This window comes from Pezoporus wallicus, unplaced genomic scaffold (assembly GCF_028554395.1).
Source record: "Pezoporus wallicus isolate ANWC-B61680 ecotype Strahan unplaced genomic scaffold, APGP_CSIRO_Pwel_v1 contig_4131, whole genome shotgun sequence".
Classification (NCBI taxonomy): Eukaryota; Metazoa; Chordata; class Aves; order Psittaciformes; family Psittacidae; genus Pezoporus; species Pezoporus wallicus.
Genome location: NW_026641950.1, coordinates 5344228 through 5371057, shown reverse-complemented (window position 1 = coordinate 5371057; position 26830 = coordinate 5344228). Strand labels below are relative to the sequence as shown.

At 40.2% G+C, this 26830-nt stretch overlaps 1 protein-coding gene across 2 annotated transcripts; it reads right to left on the bottom strand.

Moving 5' to 3' along the window:
- Positions 1–1132: 1132 nt before the first annotated feature.
- Positions 1133–26830, bottom strand: TERF1 (telomeric repeat binding factor 1). Of its 2 annotated transcripts, XM_057426197.1 has the most exons (9): positions 26682–26830; positions 23108–23203; positions 20911–21041; positions 18711–18860; positions 10130–10236; positions 8995–9060; positions 8870–8913; positions 7703–7767; positions 1133–1612 (listed from the first exon to the last, which is right to left on the bottom strand). In XM_057426197.1, the coding sequence occupies exons 1-9, from the start codon at positions 26767–26769 to the stop codon at positions 1454–1456; spliced, it is 906 nt and encodes a 301-aa protein (XP_057282180.1). In that variant the 5' UTR covers positions 26770–26830; the 3' UTR covers positions 1133–1453. The 2 variants fall into 2 exon arrangements, with proteins under 2 accessions (XP_057282180.1, XP_057282181.1); XM_057426198.1 differs by lacking the exons at positions 1133–1612; positions 7703–7767 and adding an exon at positions 20160–20246 and having other exon boundaries at positions 8902–9060.

Below are 26830 nucleotides of genomic sequence, written 5' to 3'. Positions count from 1 at the left end.
GCATCTGTTGGAAAGAATGAGGAAGATGATCTGGCTGAGGTCTTGTCCACAATAGAGTGTGAAACAAACCTTTGTAACTGTACTTGACTAAGTATATAATCTTAATGGAAGCAGGCCTCCAAAACAGAAAGCAGAGAGATTTCTTAATACTTCCTGAACATTTCAGCCTGCAGGAATATATGTCTTCCTTGTAGCCAGGAAAAATATCTGGGAGGTTTATTATGACCAGTATGGACAGATGCTTTTCCTTGTAAGGTTCTTGTAAAAAAAAAAATCTTATCCAAGGATAAAGGTACAGAAAACCTCTGAATTGATTTCCTTTTTGAAAGAATGCTGTGATATGTTAGTTTAAGTCCAAAGATTCACACCAGCATGACAGTGAAAAGTATGGGTTTTCTGAGGTTGTGGAACCTTCTCTACACAATCTGAATCAAGAGAGACAACCTAGTACCATTATCCATTATAGTCTTTCATGAATATTATTAACAGTGACACCTTGATAGTTACCTCTATGAGAGCATATCTTAGTTTGCTATAACTGCATCCAGAGACAGTGGAGAGCACAAATGAAACATGTGTCATGAGCTGTGCTACCAGTGTCAGTACAGACTTGTTATTGAGCTCCACTTCGGCCATCTGTTTTCAAGCCTTCCTCTTCCTGCTGGTCTAGAAGAAGCCACTTCTTAAGACAAGGAAGGTGACACAAGATAATCAAGAGATGTTAGCTGTTAAGTGCTAGCATCATACTGTTACTTTCCATGTTTTCCATCTCTCCTGTGAGATGAGATGGTATTAAGCCAGTATACATAAGTTCAAAGTAACCTTCCACCTACAGCTTAAAGCTTCATTCTTAATCCCCCCGTCCAAACGAACCACCTCCCCCTGCCCTCACCTTTACTATTTATAAATAAGAAATTACATGGAGTATCACATTTTTGAGTGCAAGAAAAGGAATTGGTTTGTAAAATGAGCAATACCAATACATACATATTTTCTTTGTATAACTTGCTGAGAGAAATGACAAATCTGATCAAAATTTCAAAGTGAAGCAAATCAGACTGGCAGGAAGTAAAATACTAAAAAGCTCAATCTGACTAGAGATACACCACTTTAAAAATACAGAACATTTGACTATCAATCCAAACATGTTGCCAGGCATTTAATACTTTTATGTACATAACTGACCTTTCTTAAACCACTGCAAGCATTTTCCCATTTCAGAAATTAGGTCATCTATTGTAAAGCATGGCCTTTTACCTACACACATTTAAGTCATCACTACACAAGCAAACAAGCTTACATGAACGTTTAATATCTATTACTTTTCTGTTCCATATTTTAGGACAGCAACACTGCTGGACACTCTGAGACTGAAATAAGTTAGTATTCTGAAAAGACAGACTAGGTCCTTATGTAGGGAAAGGTTAATAAGAGTTGACTCCTCTAGTCCAAATTAGCCTTGATGGATCTTGCACAGTGTTCTCCATCGGTCTTTTAACATGACACTAGTTCGGTTGTTGAAGTCACCATGGACCAAAATTTTAGCCCAGTTACCCACTCCAAACTCTTTTACTCCTAATTTCAGTTGCAAATCTTCTTTGTAGGTCCATCGCTAGGGGAAGAACAAAGAAAAATATTAGATATACAGAGAAATGTATTAATGTAAAAGCTAAGCTTATAGAAAACATAAAAGCAAGTTCTTATACAGCTCTCTAGTTATTAGTAGACTATTACAGTGTGGATGTCTGAGGGGTCAGTAGGGTCATTTTGATTTCTTTTGAGCTCTATAACTTGATGCTAAACACAAAAGCAAAGGTTACCAAGTCAAATGTAACAACACAGTAGCAGACATCACCTGGAATGATAATCACATGCTTCAACATTCACATGGAGGAGGAAAAGACAAGAAAAAGAAACATCAGGCAAAGTTTTGCTTTGTGCAAAACTTGCTTTCCAAAATTGTACCTTATTACCTAGTTGAGCCAAGACAAATCTTGATTGATCCTAGTATGCATCACAAAAGAGAAAGCATTTTGTAACACATTAACCTACAGACTAAGGATCAAGACACCATTTACCAACAAAGGAACTTCAATGTACTTAGAAAAAACACCCTAGTGTCTAAAATGCTGACAGAAACAAAAATGATATATACTGCATTTGAAAGTGAGATCAGCCACATCTTCAGGTTAACAGCTATGCATTTGTTTTTTGCCATTTGTTGAGACAACCACCTAAGTCTCACTGTCATGACCTGCAAGTTTTAGGGAATGACATTTCTCTCACAGGAGAGAGAAAATTACTTGCTCTTATACATCTGTAAGCAATCCCTTCCAATGAAGTCTTCCAGTGTACCAGTTCTTCTTTAGTTGCTTCTTGATATAAATATCTCAATACAATTGTTAAGACTGCACACAGAGTGAGGGGAAAACTGATTTAAAAAAAAAATAAATACTCAAATACTTGATTTTTGAAAGCTTGTCGTTAAAGTAAAGTGTGAGGAAGAACTGAGCATCAACTCTTTTATTGTAGCTTTATAGAAACACATATATATTTAGATAACAAAAGTTTACAAATCCTACATATCCATCATGCCTATTTTTAACCACTGAATTACAGAGTCATTTTTTCCACTCTGGAATAGCAATAAGGAATTTTAGTATGAAATGATTTTAAAACAACTTATTCTGCTACAATCTGATCCTCTGATAATGTTTTCAAATCCTTGCTTGCTTAATACACAACTAATCATACTGATTTACAATCGGTACACCTCCTTAGGCAAACTGAATTGCGTATCATCAACGAAAAACCAGGAGCTGTATTGTGTAACTGCTCCATTTAATCTATCTGTGCTCACTTCTGCTTCTTGCACTGGAGATGTCCTGCCGCTCATGATGGTCTCATGGACCATAGTAATTTATGAAAAGAGACAAATGGTCAGGGGCACGTGTGCTTTTTTACCAGTGAACTTACACTTCCTACCAGAGAAGAGTAAGTGACTTGGCTGGCTGTGTATCTTACATGGGTAACCACATGTGGGTGGCATTGTGGGTGACTGTGACCACTCCATGTCAGCATCCTCTTTGTGTGTCCCCCTCCCTCTTCCTTCAGTGTCAGTGCGCCTCTAGGATTTGTGCTCAGCTCCACTACCAGGTAAACCTGCAAATGGGAAAGCAGCAGCGATGTCTTCCAGCCTGAGAAGGGACCCTGCGTGAGATCCCAGAAGCCAGGCAGGAGGGTGCTGGGTCAGGGTTATCAGAGGAAACAGCCACTGCTAACATCCCTCAACGGTTCTGTAGCCAGGAGAATCTGGTTGAGCTGTGAGTATTCCCCAGACTGAACGTGTATAATCCTTATGTAATGAGGGACCGATCCTTTGCTAATATGCCTACAACAATAAATTCATAACTAAACCTGTAGAGCCTTATAGGGGCTCCCAAAGAGTACATGTGCTAATAAATCCTCAGGTATCTATAGAACACTAGAAGAGTGATAGGAGCTGTAAATGCCTGAAGCTGAAGGTTGGGGGATGAAGAGAGAGGTTTAACAGAGTACATACAAGATGTCCACCCGTAAGTAACAGATCACTTCCAACTATCAAACGGATAAATATATACTTTTTTTTTTCCTGTCTCCTATTCTAATGACCTAGAACTCTTCTCAGGATCCTTAAGAAACTTGGCTCTTAAAAGCCTTAATTCAGGCATCAAAGATGGGCCAGGTGACAATTTGGGTGCCATTCTACATGCCTCCTCCCTTCCCTTGAAATCAAGCTGCTAAAAATGGCAGCAGCACTCAGAAGTGAAAGGCAGGAGGGGTCTCCTGGGGTAAGGCAAGGGGAAAAATGTTAGATAACATTCAGCACTATCAAAACTGTATTCTGGTTATCCTGCATCAAGTAAAAATTTGCCATCTACAAAGTGTAAGCTGAGGTATATGAAGATCAAAATTCACATCTGAAAGTTGGACTTATCCCAGCTTAATGGAACTAGCAGTGCTTCTTCAAGAAACTATGATCACTGATAAACCTTACTAAGCAGTGAAGGAACCATGAGTGGTAGTAGTTCAGCTGTATTTCTAAACAGTTAAAAACCTAACCCATTTGTAAAGTAGTTCAGCTTTTATCAGAAATACTTGCTTTTCCCAATACTTCCTGTTCCACAGATATTCTGCAACATTAGCAGTGAATGGTAGGTTTTTTACTCTTATTAAAAGGCCAGAGATTCCACTGGAACCATCTAGTTAATCTCATTTCAGAGCATGCCAGAAAACTTTCCTAAACAAAAATCTTTACTCAAGTAACACAGTTATACTTGACATACAGCAGCAGATAACTCAAACACTTCCAGCAACAGAGACAATCACAACCTTTGTTACCTGTTACATTTGCTTCTAAAAGGGTTGGATTTTGCTTGTTTTGGTTTTAAATTGTTTATATTGAATATTTTTAAAAACAAATTTCTTCTGCTTTAACATATAGATGAAGAACCTGCCTAACAGGTAAACCAGGAAATAACTCATTTCCTTTCCACTGAGTAACTGCATTGAGCAGTAACTTATTCCCCCCAGCACTGCCACTGCCTGTGCGCTCTGGGGTGGCTGTTATGTAGACTCTTGCATTCCACTGTTAAAAGCTACCAAGATTGGGTGGGAGACTGGACATAATACAGCACTATACTTGAGCTAACATAACCACAGTGCCTAGTCCAGAACAATATGACATTCGGCTAGCTCAGAACGCTGGCAGAGCTTAAGTTTGCCAGACAGACCTTGTAGACATACCCCAACATATCTGAAAATCTTGTTATTTCTTAAGAGTCAGTTCTACTCTAGTAACCTGTCTTCTTTTGGTTGTGCATTCTGGGACTGCTCTGATTTCTTTTTTTCTTCCCAATTTAAATACATGGATTTTTTTTCCATACAAGTGTGATTAAATTCTGAAAACCCAAATTGTCAGACACACTCTTTAAGCAAACTGTCAGTCAGATTTCAGACAACTCACAGGACTTACCATACACATACAGCATATAAAGTTGAGTACAAACAGTTCCCCAAATCCTATGACACCTGCATCCCCTAATTTAGGAACAAGAAAATAAAGTACCATTCCTTTCAATAGCACTGCAGATTGTTGTATGCAGCTAACTGAAAACACAGCAATGAAAGGGTGAAAAAGGGCACTGAACCACTGCAATGAAATGTCATTTACAAAACGAGAGAAAACAATGCCAACATTGAAAGAGGGACTACATGGAAAAGGAAGTTCTAGAAGTCAACAGCTCTGCCACTCACAACACTCTTTCATGCATGCAGACACGTAAGACAGATTATTAAGAGGAGGAGCAGATTTATTGTCTAAAAGACCAATTATCATTGTTTTCTATACAATATTTATGAGGTCCCACTGTCAGGGCGTGTGGCTGAAATACCACACAGACAGCAAATGCCTACTTTTCTAAGTGTTTAAAGAAACAGTTCTGAATCAATTTCTTTCAAGTTTTTATGAAATTTTAATGAGTTCTTTGCTACTATCAGATGGTAGCTTTCTATAAATTTAGCGTTTATAGTTCAGCTTTAACTGAAATGTAACCACAGAATTAAACACACAACACCTCTTTTTTGTTTTCTAGTGAGATGTGTGGATCGAGAACTGGCTGAATGGCAGGTCTCAGTGTTGTGGTCAATGGCAGAGTCTAGCTGGAGACATGTAACTAAAAGTGTCTCCCAAGGATCAATACTGGGTCCAGTATTGCTCAGCTTACTCAACAATGACTTGGATGGAGGGGTACTGTGCCTCCTCAGCTGGTTTGCTGACAATAACAAAACTGGGAGGAGTGGCTGATACCCCAGAGTGCTGCGCTGCCGTTCAGAAGGATCTAGACAGGCTGGAGAGATAGGCAGAGGGGAACCTTTTGAAATTCAAAGGAAAGTGCAGGGTCCAGCACCTGGGGAGGAATAATCCTATGTACCAGTACAGGCTGGGGGCTGACCTGCTGGAAAGTAGCTCTGTTGAGAAGGACTTGGGGGTTCTGGTGGACAACATGTTGTCCATGAGCCAGCAATGTGCCCTTGTGGCCAAGAAGGCCAATCCTGAGCTGCATCAAGAGCACTGCCAGCAGGGATGCTATTCTCCCTCTCTACTCAGCCCTGGTGAGGCTGCATCTGGAGTAATGTGTCTAGCTGTGAGCTCTCCAGTTCAAGACGGACAAGGAACTACTGGAAAGGGTCCAGCAGAAGGCTACAAAGATGATTAGGGGACTGCAGCATTTCTCCTATGAGGAAAGGCTGAAAGAATATAAAACTAAAACGGGAAAGGAAAAAACAATAAACACAAGTGATGCACAATACAATTGCTCACCACCCCCTGACCAATACCCAGCCTGACCTGAGCGGTGATCTGCCCTTCCAGATGACTCTGCCCAGTTTATATACTGGACATGACCTGTTGTGGGATGGAATATCCCTTTGGCTAGTTCAGGTCAGGTGTCCTGTCTCTGCTTGTTCCTGCCCTCTTGTGCCACTTCTCACTGGCAGAGCATGAGACTGAAAAGTCCTTGATCAGGGTAAGCACTACTGAGCAACAACTAAAACCATCAGTGTGTTACCAGCATTGTTCTCAGACTAAAGCTGAAAAACACAGCACTGCACCAGCTACTAGGAATCAGAAAAATGACTATTACAGCTGAACCCAGGGCAATAAGAAAGCGAAAAACTGTTTATATATAGCAGGTGGCTTCACCTCCAAGGACAGATAAGTTCTCATTAGGACTTCAAGCAATTTGAGGACAGCATGTAACTGAAGATTTAACAAGTACTTCAGTAAAAAAAGATCAAAGAAATAGGAATAAGTACGACCCTCCTCAAGGACAGTCTGAAAAATGTAAGAATGGTTGTCCTTCCCTGTTCTGTGAAAAACTAAATGTCAAAATACACAAGAGAAAAATGAAACCGATGGAGGTATGTTGATAACTTGCACTGTCATCTAAACAGAGACTCCATATTGCTTCCTAAGAGATATTATCATGAGGAATTCAAGAACAGGGATATATTTAATATTAATTTCATTCAGAAGTGCTTATCATTTTATCATGAGAAGTGAATAAAGTTTCGTATATGCAAAAATCAGTCTGTAACAGTGCACCCCAACATCAAATCAACTTCAAATTGCCTTCTATTAAGGCATAGACTTCCGTACTTCCCATCAATAGGGAATTCTGTCATCAGCTTCCCAAGAAAATACATGTTTTCACTTCATATGAACAAAGTATTGAATTATAAAATTGCCAAATCTTTAGCCTTCTAAGTGGGAAAACAAAAAGCCCTTGATATTTGCCCAAAACTCTCAGGGGTGAATGACATTCTAAATTGTTTAATCCAAACAGTCGAAAGATTTTTTGTTTTTTCCTAAGTTTTAAAAGACTCAGACTAAGCTTTAGTAACTGTATTTCAACAAATTAAAGGCTCATAAGCATTAGCAATAATATGAGACTGCGCAAGAAAAGGCCTTTACTTTTTTAAAGACAGGAATTGGAACTTAAAAAAAGCAGTTTCAGGATCTGCAGCACAGATTGAATAACACGGATAATCTTAAACACAGGCATTTTGGAGACAGTCAAATGAGGTTTGGGGAGAGGGGGATAAAATTTTATGCAGCAGAGATTAATTTTTTATCTATTTAGATTAAAGAATGGATACAAACCTGTCTTTTTCGGACAGAAACCAAAGCATGCCCATGTTTTTCCACATTTTGCAAGCCATTCAAACCTAGAACACAATATACATCCAGACCAATGAGGAGTCAACATTAGGGCCGCAGTTTTTCATTCTACCATTTAAATGAGACAAGAATGTACAATGTATGTGCATACATAATATGCTTTGACAGACTGGGAAAATTTCAGTCTGCTTATACATGAATATACTTTTATATATGTATACACATGAACCTTACCCAAGGACTCAAAAAATAGGTTGCTCAAAAAAGTCACTACACTTTCTGTGCAGAAAAGCTCACAGAAGAATTGTGTTTTAAACAATTAGGTAAAAAGTGGCACATAATAATTAAACATTGTTACTTTGGTAAAAGTATTTTTACTATACATCCTGCTCTCATTTTACATAGCGAGAATGGAAACTAACCAGAAGAACTATGATACTTTGTATTCAGGTTCCATCATTTCCACAGAACAAGTGACAAGTTCTTACTGTGCCAAGCATCCAAGGCACCTTAAGAGTTCGCCCTTCCAAGTACAACACAGCCACATGCAGAAGCTACAGTGTCATCTCTTTGCAGTAAGAGGATCCAAATGTTTTTCAGAACCTACTTATAAACAGTGTATACATAATCCATGCTGTAACTTTTTAAAAAGTTATACCAAGAAGATGCACGAACATCATGACTTTGTTTTGATTTGGTTTTCAAACAATTTGGTTTTTGGTTTTCCCATCAGCCAGCTTCTTTAGTTCCCTACCCCTCTCCAAATTACCTAGGCCAGAAGTGAGAGACAAGTTTCAGTACTTCCTCTGGCAGCTCTTTTGCACAGAATGGCATAAATGCCAGTAAAGCAAACAAGCAAACTAAGCCCCAAGCAAACCAGAAAATAGTGACTGATTTTGCAAAAATGAGTTGCCAGAGAGCCTTAAGCCACCTCATAGCTTCTAAATGTGACAACCATGAAATCCACATTTGCAGAAACCTCACACAAGAATTGAGAATGGTTTTTCCCACCACAGTAATTTTTATATTAACCTAATCACACTAGTTAGCAGTTACCAAACCACCAACCCATTTATTGCAGGGTGGGAAGGGGGGAGAAAGTGTCTGTCATGACTGTTTTGAAAGTGTAAGAAATAAGCTAATACTCACTCTGAAGAACAGTTCTCTTTTTGAGTCTCCCTCCTGAATGAGGCCTGCAAGGAACACAGAACTGAAGTAAAAATGTTCAGAACATGAAATGTCTTTGAACAAAAGCAACAACAACAAAATTTTACCTTACTGCTGGGTCTCTTACATCTCCAGGTGACTGATCTGTAGTACTGTGCTGCTCTTTCGTTAACCTTAAAAAAGAAAAAGCCCCAAAATAATTTCCTAGGCAGCAGCTTGTCATTTACATGATTTAAAAATATTTAAATGAAAGAAAATCCCAACATTTCTGCACAGAAACAGTGGCACACAAACACTAACTGCTTCTTAACCTTGCCTCCCTATATCCAGAAGAGAAATATACAAGACATTACACATTAAAGTTGAAGATTTGTGGCATTCTGCACATGTATTTTTTCATACCTTCTTCACAATCTAGGAATTGGTTGGATTGTTTAATTGTTTTTGGTTTTTTGTTTGCTTTTTTTTTTTTTAAATCAAGTCTTTCATCAGACCTCTCAGATGTAATTGTGTCAGGAACTGTTCTTCTTAAAAAAAGTCTTACGATTTGTCTTCCTGCATACTGTCTGCATCAGTCATTTTCCTTAACTAAGCAAGGGCTAGTACTCCAAGTATAAAACAGCAGAAATACAAGCTCTATCCCAACTAAGGACTACAATTTATTCTCCATGAAAAAAGTAGCATTGATAAACCCAGAATATTAGTATTTTTTCAAAATGAAGTCAAAGGCGGGGGAAGGAGCTGGGCTTCAAGTGCCCCAACATTTCTTGGAAAAGTATGTAATCGTTCTGAGGGTTCATGTTGCCAGAATCATGAAACAATATATCCAATTCCTATCATCACAGTAATCTCACTAAGAGAAACTTGGGTTTAGCTGTAAGGAGAAAGTAACAGACTGATTCCCTTTCCTTATTCTCTTTCTTCTGCAGATGAGCTGTAGTCCAAAGTTTGGAGGACAGGACTAAAAGAAGCTCAATCAAACATGAAAAAAAAAAAAAAGTAAAGCAATCCTATGCTATGTCTATCCCCAACAAGTACTTAAACTTAATGCCAAGCTATTTGAGGTAAATGCCAGAAGTTAACCATACAAAAGTCCATACTTAAAAATAGAGAACGTGCTCATAGTTTTCTATTAGACAGCAGTTTGGAATTAAATGTTGCTCCTTCTACCCACTCTTAGTTCTATGAGTTTCAAGTTACTGTCCAATCATGTCCTTCAGCAGGATAGTGCTTAATACAAACCTTTGTTTTGTTTCGAAATTCTCTTTGATATTTTTATCAGCATTCAGAGTTTTGCTTTGCAATGTTATTGCTCCTGGTCCTTGAGACTCTACCTCTTTTATGGCTGCCTGTGAGAGATGGAATCAGAAGTTTAAAATCAAAGCCAGCCATCACCTAGACAGTAGTTTACACTAAAATTAGTATGTGTGCTTTCTATTAGAACTAACAGTATGTATCTCATAGACCTTTCAGACATACACCTACTAGAATAAGCAGTTTCAAAACAACTGCAATGTGTTAATCATAAAATGGTTTGGGTTTGAAGGGACCTTAAAGATCATCTAGTTCCAATCCCCCTACCACAAGCAGGGACAACTTCCAGTAGGCCAGACTGCCCAAACCCCATCCAACCTGGCCTTAAACACAAGACTGTTACCAGTTAACACCTCAAGAGAAATTTTAGTCATAGCACCAAGTGATATTTATACAGACACACAGAAATACAATGAATATTTGCTTAACAAGTGAACATGTAGATGTGTGAAACACATTGCAGAGATTTGCTAAGACTGCAAACACTATCAAAGTACTCCAAAGTTTGTTTAATGTAACTAGATTAGAAACTGAAAACTGACAGGCCTTGCAAGTTCATCTAGTTCTGTAGCACGTGGCAGGATCAAGCATAACCCTTCCTGTGTTAACAAAAGAATTTTGTTACATCCTGCCTAAACTTCTAACTGCAGATTATTTCTTCTCAATTCCCAAGAGGAGGAAGAGGTCATTACTGTTTATAGAATGCCCAGATAATTGTAAGATTCCTGCATTTCCCCAGATTCCCCCCCAGTTACTTGCTATAATAAATGACCCATTGCTTCCCCACCCCCTAAAATTAGTCCACATGATGTTGCTTTTGCCACTTTGCTATCAACTTTCTTCCCTAGCATCTTAAGATATATTTACTACCTAAGCCATAAAATAAAACCTGGTTGTGCACAACCAGTACTAAGCAGAGCCAACCATCTTCTATCCAACACTGTCTATATAACCCCAAGTGATATTTAGGTGTTGCAAAACAGATCAAAATGTTACTAAGTTGACAGATCCATTACAGGCTAAATATTACATCTTTTTCTGCTTAGCCAGTTGCTCCTGTTTTCACCTATTTCTTCTTCCAGGGCTTGCTTTTGCCTCCTGTTGTTTTTCTGTCATTCATCCAGTTTTCAGTCTTCTTGAAATCTTAACCTGTCCTTCACAGTAGCTTGCAGAGTCTCTCAACATTTATAAAAGTCAGATAATACAAAACCTTTCCCTATTTCACTCATTCATCCATTAAGTACTAGAAGGTATTCTGGTTATAGAATACTTTCAATCACAGAAGAAAATGTTTCACTGTCAGAAATCTCATAACTATCCAAACTTCCACAACTTTCAGCTGTAAATTTTCAAAACACTGGCTCTTTTACAGTGGCTGATGGTAGTAATAAAAATCCACTATATTGTGCTTTAATAGTTAAGAGTAGGCTTCAAATTGTACTTATGAAATAACTGTGCTTAGTATAGGTTTTTCTTCCTTGTAAGGTCTCCTGGGTTTAGCAGTAGCAGTCAGTTTTTCTCCTCCTTGGTAGCTGGTGCAGTGCCGTGTTTTGACTTTCAGCCTGGGAACAGTGCTGATAATACCCATGTTTTCAGTTGTTGCTGGTTTACCCTGACCAAGGACTTTGTGAGGCTTATGCTCTGCCAGGGAGGAGGGGAAGCCAGGAGGAAGCCAAGACAGGACACCTGACCCAAGCTAGCCAAAGAGGTATTCCATACCACAGCACACCATGCCCAGGGGGGTAACTGGGAGTTACCTGGAAGGACACAGGGTCTTCTGGGTTGGACTCATTTTTCGGTGGGTAGTATTGTAATCTCTTCCCTTGTTATTTTCTCTTATCATTGGTGTCATTGGTGGTAGTGGTGATGATTTGTGTTGTACGTTGTCTGCTGGACTGTTCTTGTCTCAGCCCATGGGAGTTGCATTCTTTTGATTCTCCTGCCCATCCCTCCAGGAGCAGGGAAGGGGAGAGCCCCTGGGGGGGGGGGGGAGGGGGATGCAGCGGGACCTGGGCCTCAATTGCTTCCAGCCTGGCACCATTCAGTGGGAGTGAGTGAACAAGCTGTCTGGCTAGGTTTAAATCATGACAGTTCCTTTTTTTTGGACCCAATGTGGGGCACAGAAGGGTTGAGATTACAACAGATGTGTCTGGATTAACAGCCACTTGTCACAGTGCTGATTTATTGGCTCTCAAAGTTGTTCTTCTTGACCTCACGGTTTCATTATATGGTACCTTACTTTGAGCCCGTAGTTGTTGTATTAAGTGTTTTTCAAGTGTGGGGCTTGGGCTAAGGTTCTTGTCTCATTGTACTTTATGGTAATGACTTGTAATACAATAGAATCATTGATCATGAAACTGATCTGGCATTGTGTTCCCAGTGTCATCACCACCTTTATACTTTGAGAGGTATATAATAAAAGTGCTTAGCAATTACACATCTTTTTTTCTCCTTCTCAGGGGGTCAACCTGTGAAGGAAACATTCTTTTACCCTCCCAGTCCCACCCCCAGACCATTTACAGCATCATTTGAGAGTTCTGAATTTTTTGAATGGCCTTTTAATGCTGTTGAGACGTGTTTGCTGATCGTGATGGGAATCACCATGCTGGCATGCATACAGAGTGTGTTTTGCCCATGACTGATTTCAAGAGTTAAGCAGAGTCAGGTTTGGGTCTTGTCTGGGGTCAAACGACAATGTAGGAGGACCGAGAGATTTTCCCTGAGGCTGGACAGCCATGAGTGGCAGGGTGTGTGGGATAGTATGGGCAAGTATCTAGGTCAGTGGGCCCCTCCAGTACTTTGGAATTTCACTACTGACCAACTGCAAAATCCAGAAGAATTAGTAAAACACTTAAATGAGGACGATGTTATGAGTCGTTCGGCCAAGTGGACTACTATAGACAAAGGCATCCAGTCTCTGAGGGAATCAGCCATCGTAGAGATGATCTATCACATCAAGCTGAATAACGGGGATACACCTATAGATCCAGATGACGTTGAACGTACATGACCCATGTGGCGAAAACTTACACGGAATGCACCATCATCATATGCCCATTCATTGGCAACAGTAACCTGGAATGACATAGTACCACTAACAGTGGATGAAATGGTTCATAAACTCCAAGAGTTCGAAGACAATCTCACCCCTTCCATCATCTCAGCTGTGGAAAAACTGTCCCAGGATCTCAAACAATTGAGGGACGATCTATCTGATTTATCCAGTACCTCACGTGTACCAACACACATCTCAGCTATTAACAAAAGGCATCCTATTGTTCGAGAGAGGAGATACAGGAGGTATACGCCACAGGCTACCCTATAGTTTTACCTGCGGGAGAAGACATGACAAAGTGGGATGGAAAACCTACTTCAGCTTTGGAGGAATGGGTGAGTGAATTGAAGAGGGGAGCAAGGGCCAAGACTGATCGTCCCATGAGAGCTACGGCTTCAGTCTCTGGTGAGCAGTTTCCCAGATGGAGTGGAAGAGCTGATTTTACTCCAGCTCCTGTGATAACGAAGAATAATCCCTTTCAACACGACTTAAGTGTCCAATGCTGTGATGACCATTAGAGGGGCCCTGCCTCCAGCCAGGTGGAGGTAGGGGACAATTGGATTTCCTGGACTGTGTGGATGAGATGGCCTGGCACATCAGTCCCACAGAAGTATAAGGCTCTAGTAGATACCGGTGCACAGTGTACCCTGATGCCATCAAGCTGTCAAGGGGTGGAACCCATCTATATTCCTGGAGTGACAGGCGGATCCCAAGAGTTGGCTGTACTGGAGGCTGAAATCATCCTGACTGGGAGGGAATGGCCAAAGCACCCTATTGTGACTGGTCCAGAGGCTCCATTCATCCTCGGCATAGACTACCTCAAGAGAGGGTACTTCAAAGACCCAAAAGGGTACCGGTGGGCTTTTGGTATTGCTGCTTTGGAGACTGAGGAAACTGAGCAGCTGTCCACCTTGCCTGGTCTCTCAGAGGATCCTTCTGTTGTGAGGCTGCTGAAAGCTGAAGAACAAGAAGTGCCAATTGTGACCACAACAATGCACCAGCGGCAATATCGCACCAACTGAGACTCCCCGATTCCCATCCATCAGCTGATCCGTAGACTGGAGAGTCAGGGAGTGATCAGCAGGACCTGCTCGCCCTCTAATAGCCCCATATAGCCAGTGAGAAAGTCTAATGGAGAGTGGAGACTAACAGTAGACTATCGGGGCCTGAATGAAGTCACACCACCATTGAGTGCTGCCGTACCGGACATGCTAGAACTTCAGTATGAACTAGAGTCAAAGGCAGCCAAGTGGTATGCCACGATTGATATTGCCAATGCATTTTTCTCCATTCCTTTGGCAGCAGAGTGTAGGCCACAGTTTGCTTTTACTTGGAGGGGTGTCCAGTTCACTTGGAACTGACTGCCCCAGGGGTGGAAACACAGCCCTACCATTTGCCATGGACTGATCCAGACTGCACTGGAACAGGGGCAAGCTCCAGAACACCTGCAATACATTGATGACATTATTGTGTGGGGCGACACAGCAGAAGAAGTCCTTGAGAAAGGGAGGAAAATAATTCAAATCCTGCTGATTTTGCCATAAAACGGAGTAAGGTCAAGGGACCTGCACAGGAGATTCAATTTTGGGGAATAAAATGGCAAGATGGACGTAGACAGATCCCCACAGATGTGATCAACAAGATAACAGCAATGTCTCCACCAACATCCAAAAGGAACTGTCGTGGTTTTAACCTAGCCAGACAGCTTGTTCACTCACTCCCAATGAGTGGTGCTGGAAACAATCGGAGGCCTGCGTCCCGCGTCCCACCCCGCCCCCCCCCCCCCAAAGCAGCCCTCCCCTTCCCTGCTCCTGGAGGGATGGGGAAGAGAATTGAAAGAATGCAACTCCCATGGGTTGAGACAAGAACAGTCCAACAGACAACGTACAACACAAATCACCACTGCTACCACCAAAGACAACAATGGTAAGAGAAAATAACAAGGGAAGAGAATACAATACCACCCACCGAAAAACGAGTCCAACCCAGAAGACCCCGTGTCCTTCCAGGTAACTCCCAGTTATCCCCCTGGGCATGGTGTGCTGTGGTATGGAATACCTCTTTGGCTAGCTTGGGTCAGGTGTCCTGTCTCGGCTTCCTCCCAGCTTCCCCTCCTCCCTGGCAGAGCATGAGCCTCTCAAAGTCCTTGGTCAGGGTAAACATTACTTAGCAACAACTGAAAACATGGGTATTATCAGCACTGTTCCCACGCTGAAAGTCAAAACATAGCACTGCACCAGCTACCAAGGAGGAGAAATATTGACTGCTACTGCTAAACCTAGGACATAAGGCATTACATGCAGACTGTTCTTGGGGCAGCTAACCTACAAGAGCTTTCTGAAGTGCAATAGCTTCATCAACAGTAGGAGCTGCAAACTTAGAATCATAGAATCCTTAGGGTTGGAAAGGACCTTAAGATCATCTAGTTCCAACCCCTCTGCCATGGGCAGGGACACCTTACGCTAAATCATATTGCCCAAGGCCTAGTCCAACCTGGTCTTGAACACTGCCAGGAATGAAGCATTCACAACCTCCCTGGGCAACCCATTCCAGTGCCTCACCACCCTAACAGGAAAGAATTTCTTCCTTATATCCAATCTAAACTTCCCCTGTTTAAGTTTTAACCCATTACCCCTTGTCCTGTTACTACAGTCCCTAATGAAGAGTCCATCTCCAGCATCCCTATAGGCCCCCTTCAGATACTGGAAGGCCGCTATGAGGTCTCCACGCAGCCTTCTCTTCTCCAGGCTGAACAGCCCCAACTTTCTCAGCCTGTCTTCATGCGGGAGGTGCTCCCGTCCCCTGATCATCCTCATGGCCCTTCTCTGGACTTGTTCCAACAGTTCCATGTCCTTTTTATGTTGAGGACACCAGAACTGCACACAATATTCCAGGTGAGGTCTCACAAGAGCAGAGTAGAGGGGCAGGATCACCTCCTTCGACCTGCTGGTCACACTCCTCTTGATGCAGCCCAGGATATGGTTGGCTTTCTGGGCTGCGAGTGCACACTGCCAGCTCATGTTCATTTTCTCATCGACCAGCACCCCCAAATCCTTCTCCGCAGGGCTGATCTGAATCTCTTCTCTGCCCAACCTGTAGCTGTGCTCGGGATTGCTCAGACCCAGGTGTAGGACCTTGCACTTGGCATGCTTAAACTTCATGAGGTTGGCATCAGCCCACCTCACAAGTGTGTCAAGGTCCCTCTGCATGGCATTCCTTCCCTCCAGTGTATCGACCGAACCACACAGCTTGGTGTCATCAGCAAACTTGCTGAGGGCGCACTCAATCCCACTCTCCATGTCAGCAACAAAGATGTTAAACAAGACTGGTCCCAACACTGATCCCTGAGGGACACCACCTGTTACTGGTCTCCAGTCAGACACTGAGCCATTGACCACAACTCTTTGTGTGCAGCCATCTAGCCAGTTCTTTATCCACCGAGTGGTCCATCCATCAAATTGATGTCTCTCTAATTTAGAGAGAAGGATGTCGTGTGGGACAGTGTCGAATGCTTTGCAGAAGTCCAGGTAGATGACATCAACTGCTCTACCCCTGTCCATCAGTTCTGTAGCTCCATCATAGAAGGCCACCAAATTGGTCAGGCAGGATTTCCCCTTAGTGAAGCCATGCTGGCTGTCACCAAGCACCTTGTTGATTTTCATGTGCCTTAGCATGCCATCCAGGAGAATCTGCTCCAAGATTTTTCCAGACACAGAGGTGAGACTGACTGGTCTGTAATTCCCCGGGTCATCCATTTTCCACTTCTTGAAAATGGGGGTTATATTTCCCTTTTTCCAGTCATCGGGAACTTCACCTGACTGCCATGATTTCTCAAATATGATGGCCAGCGGCTTGTGGATTCCAACCTTGACAATAACCTAGAAAAAGCAGCCTACTAAACCGTAGTAGGCAATATAGATCCACCAGGTGGATGAAAAACTGAACATGACCCTACAACATGCACCTGCAGCCTAGAAGGCCACCATATCCGGAGCAGCATTCAAAAAAGCGTAGCCAGCAGGTTGAGGGAGGTGATTCTCCCCCTCTACTCTGCTTTGGTAAGACCCCACTTGGAGTACAGCTCTGGGGGCCCACAATATAAGGAGGACATGAACCTGCTCGAGCATCATGAAGATGCTCAGGGAACTGAAACACCTCTCCTAATGAGACAGGCAGAGAGAGCTGGAGTTGTTCAGAAGGCTCTGTGGATACCTTATTGCAACAGGCCTGTAAGAAAGACGAGGACAAACTTTTTAGCTGGGCCTGCCTGCTGCGAAAGGACAAGGGGTAATGGGTTTAAACTGAAAAAAAAAAAAAAAGTAGATTTAGGTAGAAGGAAGGGTGTTTTTTTTTCCCCCAATGAGGGTGGTGAAACACTGGAACATGCTGCCCAGAGAGGTGGTATCTGCCCCCTCCCAAGAAACATTCACAGCCAGGCTCAAGGGGCTCTGTGCAATCTCTGAGCAGAAGTGTGAATGCTCCACAAAGTAACTCAGTCCAATGTAAAGGTTTCAGAAGTAAGATATGCAACATTAGCAAACAGCACGACAAATGTGCAGGCAATGGGGGTGCAAAACAGAGGGCCTAGGTAAGCTAATATGGAGTTTCAGGCCTTTCCTGATACCTCCAAATCTCCACTTCCTCTCAGACTCAAAGAAATAGCCTTGAAAAATAAATGTGGAAACTGACAGCTGAAACTATTAAAAGGTATTCCTTATTAAATGCATTCAAAGTATAAGTTCTCTAATCTCTCTTTCTGGTAAGAAAATGAAAACCCTAGAGGAACTTCAAGTTTGTTTATTTAAAATGCACTTCTTATTACCTTTAGATGTCTGCACTTTTGTAATTGAGTAATTCAATATTCTTTTATAGGAAGTAAACATAAGAGAAATTCTTTACAATCCTCCTGAAGATGAGCTGAAGGAGGAATGTTGTTCTTGCCCATCTTAAACCACTTCTGAGCAAGACTGTTTGTAAGGAGTTTTTTATGTACAGGAAAGCAGCAATAACAATCTTCCATCTACTAACTCCTCTGACATTCCTAAATCTTTCAGTCAAATTAACAGGTCTTGAACTTTCAGTTTTTGCATGAAAATTCATATAAACATCAAATATATAGTTTATTATCTTTTAAGTAGCCTGAGATCAAAACTGCTTCTCTTAAGCACACAGTAATGATGGACCTCATTTTACTTATTTTTTTCTTAACTATTTTTTCTAATCAAAAGTGGTGGAAAAAACATTCATGAGAGATAGTTTAGAGGAGTCTTACTCCTACTTTCTCCTAAACATACATTCAACCTTTCTTTTAATTGAGACAATACAAAGAAAAACTTCCTTTTCTTCTAATACAGTAACTGAATATTGTCTAAACAACCTATACGAAAGTATAAATCTATTTAATCTTATCAGGCACCTCTTCTGAAATAAGATTTGAAAATGTATTTGACATACCTGTAATAAGAAGTTAGTTTCATTTTCTTTCATGAAAAGTTCAATGTAAGACTTGATTTTACTTATCAAAACATTGTAACTGAAGGTTTGGAGAAGAGGAACATACGGATCCTTGCTTTTAATTACAGTTGCCAGCTTCATCCTTAAAGGCTAAGAAAAACACAGATTTATACAACACAAATGTATCCTATAGTAAACTTGGCATCTATGCTAAACAGGACATACAGAAAGCTAAACATGATGATTATAGTTTTCTGAATACACCTATCCAACTTCATGCTACCTTTTGAAAGGGTTCTGAAGTCAGTTAGGCACAATACCAGTTTACTCAGTAAGTGGTTAAATATAACTTTCCAGAGATCCTTATTTTCATACCCTTTAGGTGTAACACCAAAAGCAAGATTGTCAAAGGAGCAAAACCACCAAGAAAAGGCCATTCATTACTGCGTTCTCTTTTCTCATTTACTGCCTCAAAAAGACTGCCACTGAAAGGGGTTCACAATGTTCAGGAAAAGGACTATTTAGTACCATAGCATTAAGGACACCCTGATATTGACAAACATAACTTTACATCTTGTCTACCAACCACTTTAAATCTTAAGAGACAAATACATCCAACAATCAACTTCCATGTACAGGTTGCATTCTTATTTATGAACGAGTACTTTACCAGACTATACTTTCCAAATATCTGAAGAGTGTATCTGAAGATTTTGTTACAGACATGGAACTATTTATATAGAACACGTGTCCCAGTATACCAGCGGAAGATAGAGGCAGCATTTTTAACTTTTCTTTTTGCCTATAGTCCTTTGCTCTTTTCTCCACCCCAGCAAATTCAGGTGTGTGCACTAGCTATTCTTTTAGAGATATGCACTCAAACTTGTATCTTTCTGAATTATGTAGTCAACATCAAACCAGGAGGTGGCCTGACCTACGCATTATCTTTTCCAGATAAAGGAATACTAATATTCACTCTATACTACAGATGCTAACAATATGTAGAACAGTAATCAGAATGCATTAGTATGTAGAACAGTAATCAGAAGAAATAGAGTGCACTGTAATGGTTCAGAGAAAGTCAGACTGATTACTTGGGAATTTCTATGTCTCTATCAGCATGTTTATACTGTCTTTACTCTGAGAAAACAGCAATATCAGACTCACAGAAACCGTAGTGACACCTTATGTGAAATGGGAGATAAGTTCAGACTGATGCTGTCCACAGTGAAGAACAACTGCTGCTAGAAACATTTTACTCCCCCACACCACCCATCATTTCTATCAGTCCCCTACCGACAGATTTCTTTTTGTATCCATAAGTGCCACAGGTGTGTAGGTGACTGCAGAAGCAGCAATCACAACAGAGCTCTGCATGTATTGTTTGCTAGCTTTGGAAACTCATTCTCTTTTCCTCTTAAAGTGAAAGAGCTTAATGAAAGTTATTACCTTATCCGATTCTGAGTCTGTAAACAGCCTTTCAAGAGCTTCAGCAGCCTCCTTGAAATATCCATTTTCCATATAGACTGCTACAATCTACAACAAATATAATTACAAGACATGCTGAAATACATTTCAGAGATTAAAAAACAGAAAATTCAAAAAGAAAAAAAAAGAAAATTCACACTTAAATAGTAAGGCTTCCAAAATCCAGAAGATTATCTATTTAAGGGTTACCAACAATTACCTAGTTTTAAAACTTCTAAAATAGCATTAAACCTCACTTATAAAGGCCCAAAGCCTTTTTGCGAGGCTTTTAAAAGGACTCTCACTGATTTAAAATGTCCCATACTTACCTACCAAGTATTGCTTTCATCTTTCCCAGATTTTCAGTCCCAGTACCTGTCAACATGTTTTCACATGTTCAATAGCAAAGGTTTACCAATACAAATAATTATTTTTAAGCAAAGAAAAAACAAAAAAGCTACTAATAACATATTTAAAAGCTCAAGATACAAATGGTTTTAAATTTATTTTTTTTAAGATTGGCAGCTTTTGAAACAATTTTGAACTGGGACAAACAGGAACCAACTTAGACAGGAAAAGGTCTGCTGTACAGATCTATTTACTCTGTACTGAAAGTACATCAAACTTAGAAAATTTAGTTCAGCCTGCTAATAGCCCAAACTTTTTGTAAAATGAGCCCTGTTTTAGCAGAATTAATAGAATACCACCCTAAAGCATTTTAAGTCACACAAACCTGAATTTGAATCAACTGACGAATATCTTTATGAAGCTTTTCCAGTTCGACTTCTTCCCTTTCAAGTAAACTCCAGAAAGACAGAGCAGATTCCAAAGGTGAAATTCTTTTAGAATTTTCAAAATAGCATTCTTTGGGAGGGGAAGAGAAGAAATAGAAAAAAAGTACTTTAAAAATTTGAAGGGTAAAGCTAAATATATTATTCACCCACAATAAAGTAATATACACTATACATTACTTCAATTCTTTTTTCCTCAATTTTTTAGTCTCTCTCTTCAAGTGTGTTTAAGAGACCCAAGTTAAATGCCTCCTTTTCAGAGAGACTGGTTCTTCCTGCCCTTGCTAGTAACATTACTGTTGCATTTTTAAGGGAGGTTACGTCTTGTATTTACTGTCCACTTAAACTTGCAACAGCGTTAAGTTTAGCATCTTGTATTTGGGCTGGCGTTAGCAATACTCTTGCATTAAGTTTGGCATCAGATATCAAAACACTTGGTATTGATAATTGTAATTTTGTAATGTAACCACTGTCTTAAGGTTTGCTTGTTTTTTGTGGTCCCTCTCCCTCAAGTCTATATATTTCTGTGTTTTTACTTTTCATTATATTAGAAGGGGTTAAAGTGAGAGGGAAATTCAAACAGCTTAACACAGAAAAAGCAGAACAACCTCCTGTGTCATAGTGCTGCTGGGCCAACATCAAGGTTTGTGCAAACTCCCAGCAAGCAGGATGCAGTTTTGGCAGAAATCTAGCCCAGCCAAATAACCCTCAACACTCTAGGAACAGTTTCCCAGTCTGGTCACTGCTCACTTGCACAAGTGAGTATGCGAACATAACAGATGCAGTAGGAGATGGCAGATGCACAAGTCTGCTTTTTTTTTTTTTTCCCGTGACACTGCCAGCTTAGCTTAAGATGTTCACTGAACCACAGCCTTACTTATTCCTTAATTTTAGATGACATAGCAGAATCTCTCACAGCAAAATTATTTCTTACAGTAATTTTCAGACAGTTTGAAAACAGTTTAAGCAATGCTGAAAATATAAAAAATATTTGACACCCACTACAGTAGAAGACAAACACTGAAAATTTAAATAGTATCATATGTATAGATATACATATTTAAAAAAAAAGAACAAAACCTAACAGAACAACAAAAACCCAAAAAAACAATAAAAAAGCACACTTCTGGTTTCCCTACTTACTGTTTCAATAAAGTAATGACACTTCATATTAAGGTTATTATAATATTGTAAAACCAAAGTGTTTAACTTAAAGAGCTGGCATCTGAAGCAGCCTACTCTACTTTAAGGCTCAATAGAGATTAATTATTTTAATAACTGGAAACAAATGAGGAGAGCTACCACACAATGTATTAGCTTTCCATGTATATTGTGCAACTACATCTGATGTAATACCCACTTAAGCACATGCAATCTTCCTTACCATACAGGTCATTCTCTACACCGCTAGACAAAAACCAGACACTGAATTTATATTGACAAGTGTTATATACAACAATATAGTTTTAAAGCATCATCAGCAAAGTTGCATAATTTGTATATGATGAGAACCAGATCTGAATATTTAAAATACTTCAAGTTGAACTAAATGAAGAAGTGAATTATTACTTGACAAGTAACATCAGAAATTTAATTTTATAAAAACAATCCTTTCTGTCACACTTTTTTTCTTCCATGCTCATGCTGGCAAGACTGGTTTTATAGACCTTAAATTCCAATGAGCTTTTTCAAGCAGTAAAAACTATCAGCAAAAAAGTTAAGTTTTCCAGAAACTTGAGCATGGAAGCAAAGTCAGTCTGGCTAAACCAGCAAGTTGTAAATACAGCCAAACAGAAGACATGACAGTAAGAGTCCCAAGGACCTGCAGCCAGCTATAAGCCTTAACAGTTAGCCTTCTGTAAGAAACAAGGGAAGCCATCCTTTTCATCCATATTCTTATTCCCACTGCTTGTAGGAATCACTCAGCACAGAATACCACTGGTCCTGCATACATGTGGAATAAAGATAATCCAAAAGGTAGAGTTCAGACATTTTATTAGATATACATAAACATATGTACAGTAAGACTATGTGAAACATAGCCTTTACTGTAGATAAAGGTATTAGCATATATAATATAGCTCTGTGCAAATTCATGCAAATCTATTTACACATGTGAAGGAAAAAAAAAGTATTTACCAAGTTTTTTTCCTTTTGCAATCCTTATCAAAAGCTGACAGAGATACACCGTTTTTTCCTGATGTGTAGGTATTTTCGAGAGGCCATTAATAAGAGCTAGAAAAGAAAAGTTAAGTCAGTCTTGCTCCAGCACTGCCACAGTGTGGCTAGAAATATGCTAGGCACTACGTTATGAGATTTAATAATCTACTAAATTTCTAATTCGTTACGAAACAGATGAAAGCATTTAGTTAATATCTGTCAATGTTAGAAGAACTTAAATCATAATAAAGTATTTGACCTGAAAAACCTTCCTCTCTTGCAGTTCACAACAGTAGCCTAGAAGTGGCAAGATGCATCACAGGCATGTATCATCAAATTAGAAGACCACCATATTTTGCATACATAAGTGAAGTTTTATTTTCCTGGGCAACTTACTATGAAAGACAATTGCCTGCTCCAGGAACATTCATATGGAATGCTCACAAAACATGAACCATATGCAGATGGACAACATTTACATGTTGCCATAGCAACTGCCAGACCAAAAGCAGCAAAAGCTACAAGATTAGTCAGAAAAGTAAACCTACAAGGGAAATCTTCCTTGCAAGGTTGGAAGCTCACAAGCATTATTATATATTTTAGAATAGGAGCCATCACGAGATTATTTCCATCATGCTGGCTTACTGTGAACTTCATATTTTTTGTGTTGAATATAGTAATTTATCTTGACAGCATAATACACAAACACTCAAAATGAAAAGTGAATAATATCTCAAGTGGCTTATCCAAGTTGCAGACTGAACACCCTATTTCAGGAAGCTTTTATGTATACATTTCTGCGTCAACCTAGCAAAAGCCAGGATTCCAGGGCATGGGACCCCCAAGTTTTGCAATGACAACTAGGGCACATAACACTGTTCTACTTGAAAGCAGTACTTAGCCTGCTTGCTTATTAGCATACAGTCACCTATGGACAATGGATAAGCATGAAATTACAAAGTAATTAAAACAGCCCCGAATGATTACCAGGATAATGTCATTTGGGCTTGGAAGAACACATTTACAACTGCTTCAATGATGACAGAGCTTTTAATTCCTATAGCCAAAATAGGAAGTAAAAGCACATTGCTTAGAACAGAAGTGCCAGTCATTATAATCACAAATTCATGCATCTTCCACAGCTGACGAGAGTTCAATTTCAAAGAGTTTGGATGAGTTCAATGATGGAGACAAGCACTCTCACAATGCCTGAACATGGAGCCAGGGCTTGGAGATTTTGGAAGCCAGCAGAATACTGCAGCTGAAGAATTCCACAAGCTAAAAGCTGCCAAATAGCTTGAGATCTTTCAGTTTTCTCTGTTCTTTTAAGATGCACCTACATTAATGCTTTAGTTCAGAGCAGGGGTGCATTTTTAAATTTAAATTTTGCACTTAAAATGCAAACTTTCTGTTCAGTTTGTACAATGGAGCCATCTTTAGTATACACATTGAAGTCCTTTAGCGCTACTTCAAAGGGAAACAGAAACCTTGAAGGGTTTACTGTGTGGACAGCAGGTCCGTAGCAGCAATTACCCACAGGTAATGCAGACAAACAGAAAGAAACATAGCCTTAGTACTTCTCTAGACTCTTCTACTTCTCCACCCCAAGGCAGTTTCTGTTATTTAGTTAGCAGTGCCCTTAATTATATGACAAGCTTTCCTCCCCATGGCCACTCAAATCTATTTCTCATCTTAGTCTTTCACTAGATACTTTACAAATCCAGTTCCTTACCATGTAGATACCTACACAAGCTCGTTCAGATATATTGACCACAATACCTTGTCATGGCAGGATGACATAGGCAGAGCATATGACCTTCCCATGCTGTCTTTAAATCCTTAATTCCAGCTAAGTAGCTATTTCTACTTGGCAGTGTACTGAGCTATATGGCAATACTTTTTATTACCTAACAAAATAGCTCGTCCTGTTCCCTTAGCCACCTTGCTTCTCTGCACTTGCTCCTGTTTGAACTGACAGCCAAACATTATTACAGTAGGGTCTCCCTGCGACATAAGCAATAGTTGTACCTCTGTATTCTCTGTATTTCTATGAAAAAAACTACACTGACTTTTATAATGCAGTCTTATGCCTGTGCTTAGTTTTTTCCATAGACTTTTACACTTATGACTTTGTAATCCTATAGCATGAGTACACCCAACTTTCCTCTGTTGCTAAACAAAGCAGGAACAAATTCCAAAGTCATTATTAGTTTCCAGCTCCATGGGACATTGTGTTTTGCTCAGTTTAGTAATTTCCACCAATATGGTCCTAAAAACTCCAACTGTTCTTCTCAGGAAATATTCCAATCTGCTTCTGTGGTTACAGCGAGTGCTTCCATCCTACATCTTGGTGAAATTTCAATACAACTTCCCCACTGAGCCACAGTCCCAAAGCCAAATGGAAAAGCCCCATTAATCATTTAATGAAGCAGCACCCCATTCAATGTACTTTGTTATATTATTTTTAGATTTCTTACCTCTCACATGCCATTGTATTCCATTCTTTGCAAAAGTTTAAATAAGTCACACATTCACATTAACCTGAACCAAGAACACACGCACGACACAGAAAAAACAAAACCAAAACAAACCAAAAGCCCCAAAAGCTCCAGCCTAGTATCTTCAGGAAAGAAAATTTCTAACAAAATGTCAAAAGACATGGATATTTGCTTCCAGCCGTTAACTACTCTCAAGTATTTTTCATTTAAAATGCATGTTTACTCATTCAAAATCCAGTCACTAGACTTTATTCCACCTTTATCTGCTAGATAAGAGTTAATTGAACTACCTTTTTCTAGGTTTTGTACCGTAAGCCTGAATACAAACTCAGGGAACTCTGTGTATTTAAGCAATTCCACCCTGTTTTTTAGCACATTTACATCTCTTCATCAAACCCTCTTTAACTTTTCTGTAGTTTTGAACTCTCAGCATATGAGGCCTCAGCTTAAATAAGCACTGACAGTACATAGGTAACTGCATTATACATTTAAGCTTCACAGAACTGAGATGACAGATTAACACCAATGCCTGTATTCACCTCATCATCTAAAAGCCCTCAACCCAGCAGCTCAGTAACCACAGGTCACTGGAATAGTTCAGCTTGTTTCCCTCCCTGGAAACATTCGACCAAAACATTAAAATTCCCCAAACCTGCGATTAGTTTACACCACTCCAGCACAGCGGCCATACCGCACACTAAACTCAAACACCAGTGGATTAAGTAAGTGAACAAAAAAATCAGCCTCCACTGTTTCATTACCACCATGTGCAAACGTTGCTGATGCCAGCAGATAGCCTCAAGAGACAACCCTGTACTGTAAGAATCTTAAGTCCTCAAAAGAGCTGAAAACCTTCTAGCGACCACAGTCATTAGAAGGCTATAAGCACGTATAAAACGTGCTTACACGAAATACAAAGTGCAGAAGCACTATTAGTGCTTTAGGACACTCTTTACTGTGATAAAAACAGCTACTCCTCACACTCCGCAGGGACACAGTGCTTCCAGAGCCGCGGGCTCCCACTTTCTCAGAACCGCAACAGATGCGCCCCTCACCATGCGCCACGTCGCTCCACCGCTGGAACTCTGCGGAGCACCCGTCCCCGAAGTGCCGGCACAGGCAGCAGCAGGAGAACTCCAGCATCCAGCCCGCGGCCACCGCCTTCACCTCAGCTGACAGGACCGTGCTCTCACCCGCCACCGCC